Raw genomic sequence first — 16964 nt, forward strand, 5'->3', positions numbered from 1 at the left:
TGGTAGCTCCCGTCCATCTGTGACTGCAGTTCCAGGCATCTGTCGCCCTCTTCAGGCCACCATGGGCACTGCACACGAGCACAGACATACAAAACATGCATACACATACGAGATAAAAGTCTAAAAACCAATCCAGACGGCGTCTGCTGTGGGAACGTTGCTGACAGCACATAACCAACTACACATGGAGGTTTGCTTCCTGTGGCGGTGAATCTTGTCAGTGTGGACACCTGGGCAGAGTGAGCCTCATCTGAGGAATTGCTTCCATCAGATGGGCCTGAGGGTGTGTGTGGGGGGAGCATTTTCTTGATTGCTGGTTTGTAAGGAGCAGAGGAAGTCCTGAGTGAGTGAATGTGTGTTTGACACGGCCATTGTCAGTGGAGGATTCCATGATCAGATGGCCCATGGGACACCATCAAGGGCATTACCAACACAGGCCTGGCTCCAGAGACAGCAAAGCTCTCCTTGGGAGCCCAAGCACGAATCTATGAACTATGGGTCAACGTGTGCTAAGATTACCAACTGTGGCTTCCTGCTCCTGGATGTTCATAGGCTGAGACGGCTCACCTGTAGGGACCTCGTACCCAGACTGGCCAACCCCTTCCTCCACTGTACCTATAAACGTGGAGTTCCAGGTTGTGGAGGTGTCAGTAGCATTAGAGAAACCCCCACATCCCAGCTTCATCGCGTGTGTGTCTGTCCTTTCCTCATTCCCTCACTGCCCCGCCAGGGTTCTAGGACCAGAGCAGTGGGTGCTGCACAGATTGACGTAGGATGGCCCAGCTCACTGTGGACACGGCACCCTTAGGCAGGGGCACCTGGGGTGGACAGAAAGAAGCTTGCAGAGGAAGCCAGGGAGAGCCAGCCAGTGAGGATGTCTCACGGTCTCGGCTACAGTTTCTGCCTCCAGTTCCAAGGCCGGGCTGTAACCTCAAAGTCAAACCCCTTCCACTCCACGATGTTTTTGGTCACAGTGTTTGCCGTAGCAAAGAAAGTAAAGCAGAATAGCATCTGATGGCTGGTTGAGTTGGCTCAGGTCTCAGTTAGGGTTCCTATTGCTGCAACAAAACACCAGGACCACAAAGCCAGATGGGGAGGAAGTCAGGACAGGATCTCACACAGGGCAGGGACCTGACAGGAGCTGATGCAGAGGGCATGGGGGTGTGTGTGCTGTTTACTCATTGCTCCTCATGGCTTGCTCAGCCTGCTTCCTCATAGAACTCGGGACCACCAGCCCAGGGCCAGAACCACCCACAATGGGCTAAGTCCTCCCCTTGATCACTATGCCTTACAGCTGGATGTCATGGAGGCATTTTCTCACCTGAGATTCCCTCCTTTGCGATGACTGGAGTTCGTGTGTCGAGCTGACGTAAAGCCCATTAGCACACACAGTGTGAGTGTAGTCACCTGGGACTGGAGAGAGGGTCCAGGGGTTGAGAGCACTTGGCTTCTCTTCAGAGGACCTGAGTTTGATTCCCAGCATCCACAGTAGGCTAACACCCATCTGTAACTCTGGTTCAGGGTCTACACTCCTTGGGTGGAGCAGGAATAATAAAAACCCAGAGACAGATTTTGGGGTTCAAGATGAAAATCAGAAAAGCAAAACAGCCAAACAACTAGAGAGATCTTCCCTCTGCCAAGGCTCAGGCAAACAAAGGGGCTCCTGCAATGTTCTCTTAGCAACCTCAGTATCCACGCTCCAGTCAGGTCCTGTCTCTTCCCCTTTATATTCCTCTCCCCACCCAGCCATATCACTCCTGTCTCCACCTCCCCAGTGCTGGGGTTGAAGGTGTGAGACACCACCACTTGGGTCAATTGCGTGTAGCCCAGGGTGACTGTGAACTCAGTGATCTGTCTGCCCCTGTCTCCCAAATCCTGGTATTAAAGGTGTGTGCCATCACTGTCCAGCCTCTAGTGGCTTAGCTTTGCCCTCTCATCTTCAGGCAAGCTTTATTTATTAAAACACAAGTACTATACCACAATAAAGGCAGACCCTTAAACGTTTTTTAAATTAAAAGAAGGAAGCAGGAAAATCCAGCAACCTTCTAACAAAATGGACAAGAAGAGGGTGTGGTTAAACAAAGTGTAAAAGACCCAGTCCTCCTGCCACTGCTTTATTTTGGAAATAATTTCTTCTCAGACGAAATAGAATTTCTGTTAACACATCATAAGATAATTATTGAAAAATTAATCGAGAGGAACTGGAGAGTTGGCTCAGTGGTTCAGAACACTTACTGTCTTGGAGAAGACTGGGTTTTGTTCCCATAAAATAAATAAATCTTAAAATAATAACTGAAAAATCAGAGGAGTTTGAGAGCTGCAAATGAGACCCAAGTGTTCACCCAACATGAAAGCCATCATTCTCCTTTTCTCTCCCCCCTCTCCTCACCGTCTGACACCAGGGTCCCCTCAGCTCCCACATCAGTGAAGACATGGAACACATGGGCAGATCCCTACCTCAGGGTGAGAGTGGATGCCACTTGTATGTGAAGATCCTGGAGTGACAGAGTCGTTGGTCCTAAGCCCCCTGCTGGGGACTGGGCTGGTGCAGGCTGCTGTGCCAATGTGAGCATCAAGGCCAGGTGGGAGGGGAATGACCTGAATTACACAGAAGGAGGACAGTGGGAAACTAAGCCAGTGGCACCAGGTCTGCACTGGAACCAGAGGCCCGAGGAGTGTCCAGACAATGTCTGACAAACAACTGGATCCCATGAAGCCTTCATGTGCCAGGACTGCACAGTGAAAAACTGTCTCATAAAACAAGAGGGAGCCAGGTACGGTGTTACACAACTTTACTCCCGGCACTCGGGAGGCAGAGGCAGGCAAATATCTGAGTTTGAAGTCAGTCTTGTCTACATAGTGAGTTTCAGGAAATCCATGGCTACACAGAAATACACTGTCTTTGAAAATCAAAAATAGAAAAAAAGAATAAGAGTTTATTTATTACCTTTAAATATATAATACATATATTTAATATATAATACAAATATTTACTATATAATATATATTTAAATATATAATACATATATTACAAAAAAGTATATATTACCAGGAAGGATCATGGGAAATCCATGAGTGATCCATTAGTGCTAGAGGAGTATTGGGGATGTAGACTTGGAAAACAGACAGAGGAATAGAGAAGAAAATGACCCAAGCACATTATACACACATGTGACAAGGTCACAGTGACACACTGCTTTGCACACTGTGGATTTGGTAGACCGTCAATGGTCATGAACCGCATTCTGGTCTTTGGTTGTCGTGAGTAGCAGGGTTGTTTTTCTCTCAGCACCTGGCTCTCCCCAGGGTAATTTCCTATATGGTGTGGTCCTTCTCAAGTTCTCCCATCACTTGATCCACACTGAAGTGAGCTCCCTGCCAACCTTTCCCATCTGCTGAGCCAGGCTTCCCTGTGCCCTGGGTTTGAGGGAATCTCCTGTGCGTGTGCTCACATCCAGACCACACCCTGGGCAGACATGATCCTGTGGTCAAACGGCCAGAAAGGTTGCACACGGGTCCTGCTATAGACTCAGCTGTTCTTCAGCCAACACTAACTTCACCAGCGTCTTCAGAAAAATGAAGTTTTAGTTCTTTTGAGGCTCTGGGATTTCATCAGCTGGAAGATACACAAGTGTAGGGGATGATGTGTATTTATAAGGTTTTCACTGGAGCCGGCCTGTGTGGCCAAGGCTTTCCTAGAACTTGGCTTTCTGTCTTCTTACAGAGACCCCCTCCACACCAAAAATTCTCCTAGTGGGTCACTGGGGGTGACAGTGAGTGGAACTGTTGTTCCCTTTTCCATCCCTCGATTCCTGGACTCATGGGTCCTGGCTACTGGAGAAACTGTACCATATATTTGATGCTGATTCAAAGCATATACCACCTTCTGGAGACCCTGCCTCAGTGGTCCAGGCTGCTGTCACCTAATTGACTCTGTAACTGTGTCTCCTAAAGGCCTTTCCATTCCTATCAGGCCAGCTGTGTCAGGATGGAGGGGAGCTGGGTAAAACTATAGAGTCCATGATCATGGGCCACTGTCCACTTCTCTGGCTGTGAAGTGAGTTCCCTGGTGTGGAATATCATGGCAGTGGGTAAGGCATGCTGTAAGTTCATCGGTGGTGGGTTTGAAAATTCAGTAAGTGCAGGACAGGAATCCATACCCAGAATAAGCATCTACTCCAGCAAGCACGAAGTGGTCCACGGGTTGTGGGAACTCTCTCTGTAGCTAAGGAAACAGCTGAGGATGCTGTGTGTCAGGGCGTCCCTACATGGAAGCCCAGAGAGGTGATTTATGAAGAGATGGCACAGTCATGGGACAACTCTCAAGGTCAGATGTTAAAACTCCGTGGAACCAGCCCAAGAGAGAGAAGTGTGTCTGTAGAGGGCCGCAGCCACATTCTCCATCACAAGATGGAGCTGACATCCGGCTTCAATGCCAGGTGAACGCACATGTGCTCGGTAATTTCCCACCGCTGTCCCCGCCTACTCCCGAGGCATCACCTAGGACTGGGAGCAGCGGACCAATCCAAGAGTGACACGTCCGAAGCAGGGACTGTTTCATATATAAGGGATGGGTTCATTCATCTCTGGGTCTCCGCCATGTGGCTTATGCTCTAGCTCCCAAGAGGATTAAAGCTATTTCTGCAGAAGGATCCTGTGTCCCGCGTGGTTCTTGCAGGCGAGGCCGAGTGCAGGACATGTGTCACCGTCAACAAAGCTAAAGGAGTTGGAGATCTGAAGAGCGTCGGATGTCAGACATGGAGATGCAGAGTGCGGAGCTGCCCAGCTGGATTCTGGTCTTGCTTTGGTCCCCGTGTTTCCTCACTGTGCTCACTTTTCTACTCCTGGAATGGTGATCTTTGTCCTGTGCCGCTGTGGGGTGGGAATGTGTGATCTGCTTTTTATTTTGATTTTACAGGGGATTACAGTTAAGAGATTGCCATGGGTCACAGAAGAGACTTTGAACTTTGGACTTTTAGACAGTGTTGAGACTGCTATAGACTATGGTGCTTTAGAAGTTGAGCTGAATGCACTTTACATTATGATATTGCTGCAAGCCTATCGTGGTCAGGGAGTGGAATGTGGTAGTTTAAATAGTAACGTCTCCATAGGCTCATATATTTGAATGATTGAGTATCAGGGAATGGCACTGCTTGAGAGGAGGTGTGGCCTTGTTGGAATAGGTGTGGCCTTGTTGGAGTGGGTGTGGCCTTGTTGGAGGACGTGTGTCACTGTGGTGGGCTTTGGTTCTCAAAAGCCCGAGCAGTCTTAGTGTCTCTCACTCTTCCTGCTGCTGAGGATCCAGATGCAGAACTCTCAGCTGTCTCTCCAGCCACGTCTGCCTGCTGCCATGCTCTCCCTCAGGATGATAATGGACTAAACCTCTGAAACTGAGAGCAAACACTAGTTAAATGCTTTCTTCTATAAGATTTGCCGTGTTCGGGCTGGAGAGATGGCTCCGTGGTTAAGAGCATTGCCTGCTCTTCCAAAGGTCCTGAGTTCAATTCCCGGCAACCACATGGTGGCTCACAACCATCTGTAATGAGGCCTGGTGCCCTCTTCTGGCCTGCAGACATACACACAGACAGACTATTGTATACTAATAAATAAATAAATATTTTTAAAAAATTTTAAAAAAAGATTTGCCGTGTTCATGGTGTCTTCTTACAGCAATAGAACACTGACTAATACAACTTCTTATTTATTTCCTGCCTGGAAACACCGTGATTAATCCAGTACCAAAGTCCATGTGACCCATGCCATGATAAAATTACCTTTGCCTGTGCTGACCGTTATATAACTAACTATGATCACCTCGCCTTTAGCCATTCCATGCTGCCCTTTGTCCCTGATACCTTGGGACCCAATGAACCCCATTGTCTTTAATTCGTCCAGCTGAGCTGCACTGAGCAGCAGCACCTCCAGCCCTAAGTTCTGGCTCAAGGGAAAGGTTGACAACAAAACTCTTGAACCTGCTGGTGCCCTCATCACTCTGTGCCTTACAGGATCCGTGAAGGGTGTGTCTTCTGGACTTCTCGTTGTGGAAGGTTAGGTTTACACAGCACACTCACTCCAGCACTGCAATTTCCCTGAGCCTCAAAATCCCTTCATCAACACTGAGCGAAGGGATGTCAGGCATCTCCAAGTCCCTATCAGGAAGCCATCTTTGACAAATGTTTCAGCCAACCATCCAAACAAACTTTTGACCTTTTTCAACTGTGAGAGCTTCCATATTAACTCTAGAATCTGCACTTAGAGGGCCCAAACCAATAAACCAAATCTGATCCAGTTTTAATGATCCTCCCACCATTATTCCACACCCTCAAAATCCATTCCCAAACATATTCTACAGACTTCTGCTTGAATGAATTAGCAAACTTACTGAGCTCCTTAGCTTTGCAGCAATCCCCTCTGGCTATACTTTCTATGTCCCCTCTAGCTGTCTGCTCTGCCTGCAGTCTGGCTATAGGTGTTACAATGTGGCATGAGATGGACCTGAGCAGGCAGGGTGGGTCCAAGGAGCTACAGGGTGGGTGAGAGAGACAGGTCAAGCAGACAGAGCTAGGTGGAATTTTATTTGTGTGGGTGGAGGGGGGAAGGGAGCAAGGGGAGAGGGAAGGGGAGCACAGATCAGTCTTGTGGGTCGATAGAGAAAGGGCGATGCAAGAGGCAGAGAGAGAGAGAGAGAGAGAGAGAGAGAGAGAGAGAGAGAGAGAGAGAACTGTGGGAGAGAGGAAGACTAAGAGAGAGAAGAGAAGGGAGTAGGCAGAATTCTGTCCTTTAAAGGGATGGGGCACAGCGCATGTGCACAGAGACCACACAGCAGGCCAGGGTTCTGCCTGCTATGCACACAGGATGACACACTCTGTCAGGCCCCCAAGGGGCAGGGCCAGGTCTACCTGGATGCTAAAAATAGTTCCTGAGGCAACTAATGTTGGGTTCTGAGAGACATCAGGATTGTATTGATTAACATTTCCAGAGAAAGTCACTGCTGGTTAACAGACAATGAAGGATTAATTTGCTCAATTAAAGTGAAAAAAACGGTGGGGCTGTGGTGGCACACGACTTTAATCCCAGCACCCAGGAGGCAGAGGCAGGTGGATCTCAGTGTGTTCAAGGCCAGCCTGGTCTACAAGAGCTAGTTCCAGGATAGGCTCCAAAACTTCAAGAAACCCTGTCTCGAAAAAAAAGAAGAAAAATGTATTTTTAATTTTGTGTTTATTAGATGTATATTTTAAGCTTATGAGTGTGCAGGTGCGCAAGGCACTGGATCCCTGGAACTGCAGACACTGACAGCTGTGAAGCAGCATGGGTGCTGGGAACTGAACCTGGATCCCCTGGGACAGCAACAGGTGCTCTGAACCTTTGAGCCACCTCTCCAGCCCCTATTGTAGCTTTTACAGAAGGAAACCACACAGCCTGGCTCACAGGAAGATGGCTGACAAGATGGCTGACCACAGAGAGAAACTAGATGCAAAGGAAGAGACAGTGTTAGTGCAGAGCTCTGGAGTGAGGGGTGCTGGGCCCTGCTGGGGTGAGGCCTGAGAGAGAAGGAGAGGACTGAGCAGGAGAAGACAGAAGCAAAAGGGGAGATCCTAGTGCAGTGAGGTCCTCCTGGTTGAGGGTGTTTGTCTACATCTCACAGTGGACACATCTGCAGATCCCTGCAGGGAATCTGACATCCCACACTGAAGCCTGTGGGGGTTTGAATGAGAATGGCCACACAGGCTCAGAGGTTTGGATACTTCAGCTCCAGCTGATGGAACTGTTTGGTAAGGATCAGGAGGTGTGGCCTTGTTGGAGGAGGTGTGTCACTGGGGCTGGGCGTGGAGGTTTTAGAGACTCCCACTATTCCCAGTGTCTCTGACACTTGCTTGTGGATCAAGATGTGAGCTCTCAGTTGTTCCTGCCACCACACCGTTCTTCAGCCATCATGGACTCAAACCCTCTAAAACTTAAACCCGAATGAAACAAGTCCTTTTATAAGTTGCTGGGGTCACAGTGTCTTTTCACAGCTATAGAAAAGTAACTAAAGCCAGGTGTGGTGACACAGCCTTTAATCCCAGGACTAGGGATGCACAGGCAGGTGGGTGTCTGTGAGATCAAGGACAGCCAAAGCTATGGAGACAGACCTTGTCTAAAAAAACAAAAACAAACCCAAAACCAGGAGAGACCTGCAGGTCAGACTCATTTCATCCTCTCTTCACCCTTCCTCTTCCTTTTTCTCTCAATAGTCAGACCCTGGATCTTCTAGAAGAAAAGTGGCTTCTGGGAACACAATGGCAACAAGAAGCTGGTTCAGTTATCACCAACCTGATGGACTAAATCCACTTAAAAACCTGAGAGAGCTTAATTTAAAAGAAAAAACAGAGTTTAACACAGTTTTTTGCTGTTTGCTGGCAACTTGCCACAGCTCCTTTGAGAGAGATTTTCCTGACTGAGCCGCAGCAGAAAAAAAAGTGGTGGTTTTGAAATGCCGGCTTTCTGGGCTGTGCTGCCAGCCCGACTCTGGCTCTGGTGACAGAGCATTTGGATGGGGTTTGTGAGTAGAGTGCTCTGGCTTGCTTGATGGCAACGTGGACTTGCAGTGTGAATGGAAGTGGGGCAATGCATGAGGCTCAGAGGCACAAGTGACTCCGGCTCTGCTATGCTGAATTGTACAGAGCACGGCAGGAACTACCATATTTATCAAAATAATAGCAGATTCACAATAGGGCAGATTCAGACATAAACGACCTCTAAATGGGTCACAGTGTTGGATAAATGTATGTAGGCTTGGGAGAGAGAAGAAAAAGAGTATAGAGAGTCATGAAATAAAGTTAATGCTTTAAAAAAAAAAACGGTAAAGTCTTTAAAGAGACAGAGAACAGACAGTCATAGGTTAAAGGAGTAAACAAAGAATAAGCCATGTTTTTTGGGAAATTTAGAGTGAATTCTGTATATTATTGTGTTTTCTTTGAATTTTTTGACTGTGAAGGAACTAAGTACAGAGAGACATTTCATTGTATGGGCTGCTAAGCTAAACCAGCATGTATATTATAAAGGTATCATGACTTCAGAATTTGGGTCTAAGGACATGTTACTTGGAAAAAGAGGTTCTTCTTTTGTTTTCACAGAAGACGAGAACCTGTGGATTGTATCCAGGAGAATATGGTTTCATGGACCAAGGCCTCCTGAAAAGTTGCCATAAACACCCTCAAAAAATTTCTTCATGGGCTGGAGAGATGGCTAGAGGTTAAGAACACTGGCTAGTCTTCCAGAGATCCTGAGTTCAATTCCCAGCAACCACATAGTGGTTCATAACCATCAATAATAGGATCTGGTGCCTTCTTCTGGCATGAAGGCATACATACAGGCAGAACACTGTATACTTAATAAATAAATAAAAATTAAAAAAATTTTTTTCACCCAACTCCTGACTGAGATGAACCTAGCACACAGAATACACCATGAAAGGCCTGATTAATAGCACCCCTAGACAGCAGGAAGAAGTATGGACAAAACTATGCCCATATTCCAAAATATTAATGTTTGTTTACATTTAAAGGGAGATACGATATAGATAGGAAAAATTTTGCATTGGTATGGATCTTGGTTTGTTGATACAAGTTTAAGGTCAATTTTGTTATACGTATATTTCTGCTCTTGATTAAGGTGTTGTGATTATGTAGTTCATTTAAGAAATACAGGTTAATAGATAGTCATTTGTAATAGTCAAGCTTGTAGTCATGTTAGTTAGAGTTTCTAGATGTACAGAGATATATTTCAGTTAGATAGGTATTCTCAAATCTTTCAGAGACCTTCAGAATATGACATTTTAAATGTTAAAGAACTTAAGACTTTTCATGACAACGAGACACATCTGCTCCTGGCAGCACCAAGCTACTTCAAGAGAATGATGGGCATTAAAGAGACTCCTTATGGAGCTGGTTAGCCATTTGGACAAGAAACTGCTTTTGCCTGGACTACTTCATGGCATGCTGTAAAAACTGGACATGCAGAACTCACAGAGAAGTGACTGCTGAACTTGCCTAAAGGTGAGATGATCCTTTGGGGCTCCTGCTTCAGGAAAGAGTCTGCGAGACATTCTGCAGGACACAGAAGAAAGTGACTGGCAAACTGCCAATATAGGCAGACCTGTCTTTGAAATTTCCTGCTTTGTGGGAAAGTCTGCTGTACTATGGGCCTGTAGGCTGAAGATGGATGCCCCAGCGGCACAGAAGAACTTTGGGTGACTGTCCAGGTAGTGAGATGTCTCTGTCATTTCTAGAGTTTTGGAAGTTGCTTACAATGCACTTCCTCTTTACTTAGGTAATCTTATATCCTTCAGGCGTCTGACGGAGTTGAAGAATTTATAGTTATAGTTATAGTTTTCCTTAGTTATGATAAAAGATAAAGTAGATATAAATATTGTAACTGTAATTCTTGCTAGAATTTTATTATGTTAAAGCCTTTATTTTTGTTTAAACAGAAAAGGGGAAATAGTGTAGAAGTTCCTTCTGTTTGTGTGTTGCTTTCATTGGTTAATGAATAAGGAAACTGCCTTGGCCTAGTTGATAGGGCAGAACTTAGGTAGGCAGAGAAGACAGAACCGAATGCTGGGAGGAAGAGAGGCAGAGTAGGGAGAGCCACCATGGAGACACCAGGGACAGAGGTGCCGAATCTTTCCCGGTAGGTCACTGACACGTGACGATATACAGATTAATAGAAATGTGTTAAATCAAGATGTGAGAGTTAGCCAATAAGAGGCTAGAGATAATGGGTGAAGCAGTAATTTAATTAATACAAATTCTGTGTGGGTATTTCAGGGCTAAGCTAGCCGGGCAGCCGGAACAAACAAGCAGGACCCTCTCCCTGCAACACTTCTCTTTAAAGCAGAGGCGCTGGCCTGAAAGCACCACACAGACTCCCACAGAGACCAGGCTCCTGTGTTCACCTGCAGTGGGCAGCTCACACTGCCAAGCCTGATGCTCAGGAATCTCACCTGTAAATAGAGACTTTGCCTCTTCACTCAGGATCGTGTCTTCACAGCCTGTGCTTACACTCAGACTCCTAGTGTTTCTTCCCAGATGATCATCTGTGGCTCCAGGTGCTTGTGTTTTAAACAGATCTTCATTCCATAGTCCTGAGATTGTCTGTGTGGACCTGAGTCATTGTCTCAGCACAGTGGACCCCTTCTCCATGGGAAGAGACCCCTGTAGAGACCAAATACAGCGGGGCACTGACCCTGTCTACACTCCACGTTTCCCTGTGTGCACACACTTCCATGGTACGGCTGCTTTAGTGAATAAACCAGTCAGAGAGGAACTGGAACTAATAATAAAGAGAATAGTGATGACCGTGTGGTAGAAGTTACATAACCTGTGACCATCTCTCTCTCTCTCTCTCCCCTTCTCTGACCTTCACTCTCACTTTATGAGCTGATGAGATGAGGGAGATGAATGTCACAGACTTGTGGGACCCTGGATCTGATAACAGTTGGCTTCTGAGTTCCTGGACAGAGAGTGATTCTCATGGCAGAGGTACACACTGGTATTTGAGGTGTTCAATAGTGTGGAGAAAAAGTAGATTTATACAGTTTTTGTTTCTCTGGATATTTTTCCTTGATGTCTTCAAATCTCAGCCACACATAACTGAAGTAGAAAGTGAAAGCAGAGGTGAGCAGGGCCTCCTTCCTGCAGGGAGAGTCACATAGTCACATATGACACAGTGTGTCAAAAGTGCTTAATCAGAGCTGTAAAAACCCCAGTCACCTCCCCAAGTAGGTGTCCACAGCAGCCCCGCACCCTCCAGGACTCCGACAGCGCCTGTTTCCGTGAACATTCATTTTAAGTACTGCATGTATTTTACCTGGAAACTTTATGCTCTTAGGTTTCATCCTGACTAACCTGAGGAGCAGTTGGTCTTAGGCGGCTCAGAGACACCGTGACACACAGCGCTCCATCCAGCAGCACAGGGCCCTGGCAAAGTCTTAGTCCCCAGGAGGGTGAGGTCTGGGTGGGGAAGCCCAGGGCTGGGGATTCCCCTGTCCCCAGTTTCACTTCTCCAGCTCCTAACCTGGCTCAGGTCCTTCTGCCCGGACACTGATGACAACTTGGCGGTTCTCACCACCATTGGGTGACGAGATCCCGGGGAACCAACCAGCGTCGCCGCGGTCACCGGTTATAAAGTCCACGCAGACCGCGGAACTCAGAGTCGCCCAAGATCTGAGATGGAGGCGATGGCTCCGCGCACGCTGCTCCTGCTGCTGGCGGCCGCCCTGGCCCCGACCCAGACCCGCGCGGGTGAGTGCGGGGTCGGGAGGGAAACGGGCTCTGCTGGGTGGGTGGGGGCGGCACCGGGGAAGCCGCGTCCCCGCGTGGCCCAGCCGCACCCTCCCGCTCCTTCCCCACCCGCGACCCGAGCCCCACGCCCTGCCCCCTCCCCGCCCGCGCTTCTGCCCGGGGTCCCGGGATCAGGGTCGGGATCTCACCGCGCGCCGCCCCCAGGCTCGCACTCCATGCTGTATTTCCACACCGCCGTGTCCCCGCCCGGCCTCGGGGAGCCCCGGTTCATCTCCGTCGGCTACGTGGACGACACGCAGTTCGTGCGCTACGACAGCGACGCGGAGGATCCACGAGAGGAGCCGCGGGCGCCGTGGGTAGAGCAGGAGGGGCCGGAGTATTGGGAGAGGAACACACTGAGAGCCAAGAACACCGAGCAGAGTTTCCGAGGGAACCTGAGGACCGCGCTCCGCTACTACAACCAGAGCGAGGGCGGTGAGTGACCGCGGTCGGAGGTCACGACCCCTCCACGTCCCCACGCACGGGCCAGAGTCTCCCCGGGTCCCAGGTCCGAGGTTCGGGAGGAGAGCGGGGAAAGGACCCAAGGACCCGGTTTCCCTTTCGGTTTAGAGTCCGCGGGTGGGCGGGGCCGCGGGTGTGTGTAATGGGGGCGGGGCAGGTGAACGGTGCTGACCTCAGAAGGGCGTGGTCATGGGGGCTCGGGTAGCTGTTGCGGGGCTGACCGCGGGGCCAAACGGGTGGGCGGGGCTGACTGCAGGGTCCCCGCAGGCTCTCACACCATCCAGATGATGTACGGCTGTGAGGTGGGGTCGGACGGGCGCCTCCTCCGCGGGTACCGTCAGGACGCCTACGATGGCCGCGATTACATCGCCCTGAACGAGGACCTGACGACATGGACGGCGGCGGACACGGCGGCGCAGATCACCCAGCGCAAGTGGGAGCAGACTGGTGAAGCAGAGAGACTGAAGGCCTACCTGGAGGACGAGTGCGTGCAGTGGCTGCGCAGACACCTGGAGAACGGGAAGGACGCGCTGCTGCGCACAGGTGCGGGGGGGGGGGGCAACTCCTCCCTCTGCCCTCGGGCTGGGCTCAGTCCTGAGGAAGAGGAAACCCTCACTGGGGTCATGCCCCTGTCTCTGAGGGCAGACAGTGTCCTGGGTCTCCTGGTCCAGCAAGGCAGGGACTGCACTGACCTCCCAGGGCTCAGCCCTCTCTCTGGACAGTTCCACATCTGTCTCAGGAGGGAGGAGAGAGGATCCCGACATCACCAACAGTGGCTCCTTCAGTCTGCAGCCTCTGTCAGCCATGGCCTCTCCCAGGCCGGGTTCTCTGTCCACACCCAGTGTCTCTGGACACTGACTCCTGTCATCTGAGTGTGTCAGCCCTTACACACCAGGACCGGAAGTCCACTTACCTGGTGGGAGACATGGACTCCCCTACCCTAGGCTGCTTCCCCAAGTTTCTAGAACTTTCCAAAGAATACATTCTCCCAGATTCCCGTATGTGAGGTTTCAATTCCTCTTACACCCAAATTTTATCTCTTTCTAGAATAGTCACGTGGGAGCTTATGGGGTGTCCTGGACAAATACTAAATTGTGGAGTTTTTTTTTTCTTCTTCTTTCCTTCCTTCCTTCCTTCCTTCCTTTTGTTGTTGTTGTTATTATTATTATTTTCAAAGTTGTCATTTTCCTTTTAGTGAGTTTTTCTTCCTCACTTGGATGGTATTCCTTCTCTCCCTCCCCTGTGTTATCATGTGTATCAGTCTCCACAGGTGCCCTGGAGACCTCACACTCTGGATAATTAGACAAGTTAAGTCAGTGGGATTTTTTGTGGTTGCTGTAGTTTAGTTTTTTGTTGTTGTTTATTTTTGTGGGTTTTTTTTTTTTTGGTTTGTCGAGACAGGGCTTCTCTGTAGCTTTGGAGCAAGTCAGAGTTCCCTTTACACGAGAAAGATTCCTGGGAGTTTAAGATTATTTTCTGCCAGAATTAACCATCCAGAGCCCCCTGCTCTCCCTCTGACCCAACAAGTCACAGTGTTGTCCTAGTGAATTAGGAATTGAACTTCCTCAGAGACAGGGTCTTCTGCAACTCCAGGACTGGAGTGACAGGGAAGATCCACATACCCTGTGAGTACTGCTGTGTCCTAATGACAGCTGCACTGGGCTCCACAGCACACTTCAGGGATCCTGGGTGACAATACCTGGTATCTTGTCCCACCAGAGGCAGTGATAGGAGAATCAGTTTCTCTGGCTGAGTGTCAGAGGTTCACCACATTTCTGCTGCTCACTTTAGTGATGGCTGTTCAATTGAATGGACAGTTAATGCTGGACAGAAAGATGGCTTTGGCCATGATGGTGGCAACTGAAGTTTCTGGTGCTTTTCATGTAGACCGTTCCTCTTAATTTCTTATTTTTATGTGAATTTAATCACATATATAAATTAATTATTTTCCATTTCTTCATCCTTTTCCTACATAACTTATGCTATAGAACATCACATAAGGAAGACTATGGTGACCTGCTGGCTCATGTGGATTCCCTCTTAGCTTCTGGGTCCCCCAGAAAACTGTGCAGTTCTGTGATGAGGGTACCAGCTCTACCTGCAGGTCACTAGTGTGATGACAGAAGTGTTCAAACAGACACATAGTTCAGTGTCATCATTGATTTAACTTGGTCTTTGCAGATTTCAGTTTATCTTGTTAATTGTGGGATTTCTTAAATCTTCTACACAGTTCGCCCAAAGGCACATGTGACTCATCATCCTGGATCTAATGGTGATATCACCCTGAGGTGCTGGGCCCTGGGTTTCTACCCTGCTGACATCACCCTGACCTGGCAGAAGGAGGAAGAGGAACAGACTCAGGACATGGAACTGGTGGAGACCAGACCTTCTGGCGATGGGACCTTCCAGAAGTGGGCATCTCTGGTGGTGCCTTCTGGGGAGGAGCACAAATACACATGCCATGTGCACCATGAGGGGCTGGCTGAGCCCCTCACCCTGAGATGGGGTAAGGAGGGAGTGGGTGCAGAGCTGGGGTCAGGGAAAGCTGGAGCCTTCTGCAGACCCTGTCAGGGGTGAGAGCTGGGGTCATGACCCTCACCTTCCTTCCTGTCCTTCCTTTCCCAGAGCCTCCTGGGTCCATGGTCACCATCATAGCAGTCATTGCTGGTCTGGTTCTCCTTGGAGCTGTGGTGGCTGTGGTGGCTGTTGTGAGGAAGAGGAGGAGAAACACAGGTAGGAAAGGGCAGGGTCTGAGTTCTCTCTCTGCCCATTTAGAAGAATCTCTTCCTCATTAATGGGAAACACATCTACACCCTCATTGCTGCTGTCTCTGCCCTGGGTCTGCTGTCAGTTCTGGAAACTTCCTAGGGTTGGGGACTTCCCTGGTCTCTCACAGCTTTTCTTCTCACAGGTGGAAAAGGAGGAAACTATGCTCCAGCTCCAGGTCAGTGTAAGGAACAAGATAATCCCTGATGCCTTTGGGTTGAACCTGGTTTGTTTGGGGAAATTGGCAATCCATATTAGCTCCTCCAGCAATATATTCTGGGGTCCCTGTTTTTACCTTTCCGTCTATATATAAATAAATATTATTTTACCCCAGGCAGGGACAGTTCCCAGAGCTCCGATGTGTCTCTCCCAGACTGTAAAGGTGACATCATTCTGGCAATCGACTTGGGGAGGGGCAGAGTGGACATGATTGGGTTTCAGGGACTCCAAGAATCACGTTTGAGTGAGTGGTGGGTTGTTGGGATGTTGTCTTCACATTGATTGTTCATGACTCTTGTTCTGTAGCGTGAAGACAGCGTGAAGCCAGCTGCCTGGTGTGGATGGAGTGACAGACGATGTGTTCAGGTCTCTCCTGTGACATCCAGAGTCCCTCAGTTCACTCTCAGCAATAATGTCTGATGTTCCCTGTGATCCCATGGGCTCAATGTGAAGAACTGGGAGCCCAGTCCACCCTGCACACCAGGACCCTGTCCCTGCACTGCCCTGTTCCCTTCCACAGCCAACCTTCCTGTTCCTGCAGACAGGAGGGGACATCTCCATCCTGTCTCCTCCATGCTGCCCAGAGCTGCAGCCCCTGACTTCCCCATTGAGAATAAGAATCTGAATGTGAACTTGATCTGACAGGTTGTTTAACGGCTAAATTAAAGGATTGAGATAGAGTTTGTGAAGGAAATAAATGGCAACATGGATAACCTCCCAGAATCTGTGTTCTGTGCTTTTTTGCTTCTGGTGGGACAGGATGAGGCTGTGGGAGCTGAGTGAGAACAGGGCTGTGTCCAGGTGGAGCTCAATCCATTGTTGGCATTGACAAGATCACTTCTCAACTCTGTCACCTCCTGGCTCTGTTCTCTTGGTCACTTAGAACCACATGCTGACACCTGTGATCACAGGGACACTGGGATGGCCAGAGCCTCGTCCTGTCCCAAGATTGTGAGCCACCAGGGCTACTGTGACAGTCAGGGCTACTGTCCTCGCTGTGACTCTTACCCCTGTCTTCTCTGTTAATTTCTTGTCTCTTTAGCTAGTATGGAGGACTAGGCCTGTTCTTTCTCCTGTGAGTGGTGTCTGCCTCACTATCCTGTGAGGTCCCTGAGTGACAGCATTAGGAGGTGTTTTCCATCCCTGTCCCCTCAAGGCCTAACTAGGCCCCTGCACTCAGGAGACCGTGGGATG

At 49.0% G+C, this 16964-nt stretch overlaps 1 protein-coding gene across 5 annotated transcripts; it reads left to right on the forward strand.

The window, feature by feature from the left end:
* The first annotated feature begins 12164 nt into the window (after positions 1-12164).
* LOC148119224 (H-2 class I histocompatibility antigen, Q10 alpha chain-like) lies at positions 12165-16493 on the forward strand. Of its 5 annotated transcripts, none has more exons than XM_087898578.1 (8): positions 12165-12284; positions 12489-12758; positions 13053-13328; positions 15016-15291; positions 15411-15518; positions 15697-15729; positions 15886-15933; positions 16077-16493. In XM_087898578.1, the coding sequence occupies exons 1-8, from the start codon at positions 12212-12214 to the stop codon at positions 16079-16081; spliced, it is 1089 nt and encodes a 362-aa protein (XP_087754704.1). In that variant the 5' UTR covers positions 12165-12211; the 3' UTR covers positions 16082-16493. The 5 variants fall into 5 exon arrangements, with proteins under 5 accessions (XP_087754704.1, XP_087754703.1, XP_087754705.1 ...); XM_087898577.1 differs by having other exon boundaries at positions 16088-16493; XM_087898579.1 differs by lacking the exon at positions 15886-15933.
* Positions 16494-16964: the final 471 nt, after the last annotated feature.

The sequence above is a fragment of the Myodes glareolus genome, chromosome 18, assembly GCF_982192425.1.
Source record: "Myodes glareolus chromosome 18, mMyoGla1.1, whole genome shotgun sequence".
Lineage (NCBI taxonomy): Eukaryota > Metazoa > Chordata > Mammalia > Rodentia > Cricetidae > Myodes > Myodes glareolus.

What these genes read in the sequence shown, in the direction of transcription:
- LOC148119224 (XM_087898578.1), top strand. Translation starts at nt 12,212, where the DNA reads ATGGAGGCGATGGCTCCGCGCACGCTGCTCCTGCTGCTGGCGGCCGCC. An exon ending in CTACAACCAGAGCGAGGGCG is followed by an intron (nt 12,759 to 13,052) that starts GTGAGTGACCGC and finishes GGGTCCCCGCAG; the next exon opens with GCTCTCACACCATCCAGATG. An exon ending in GCCCCTCACCCTGAGATGGG is followed by an intron (nt 15,292 to 15,410) that starts GTAAGGAGGGAG and finishes TTCCTTTCCCAG; the next exon opens with AGCCTCCTGGGTCCATGGTC.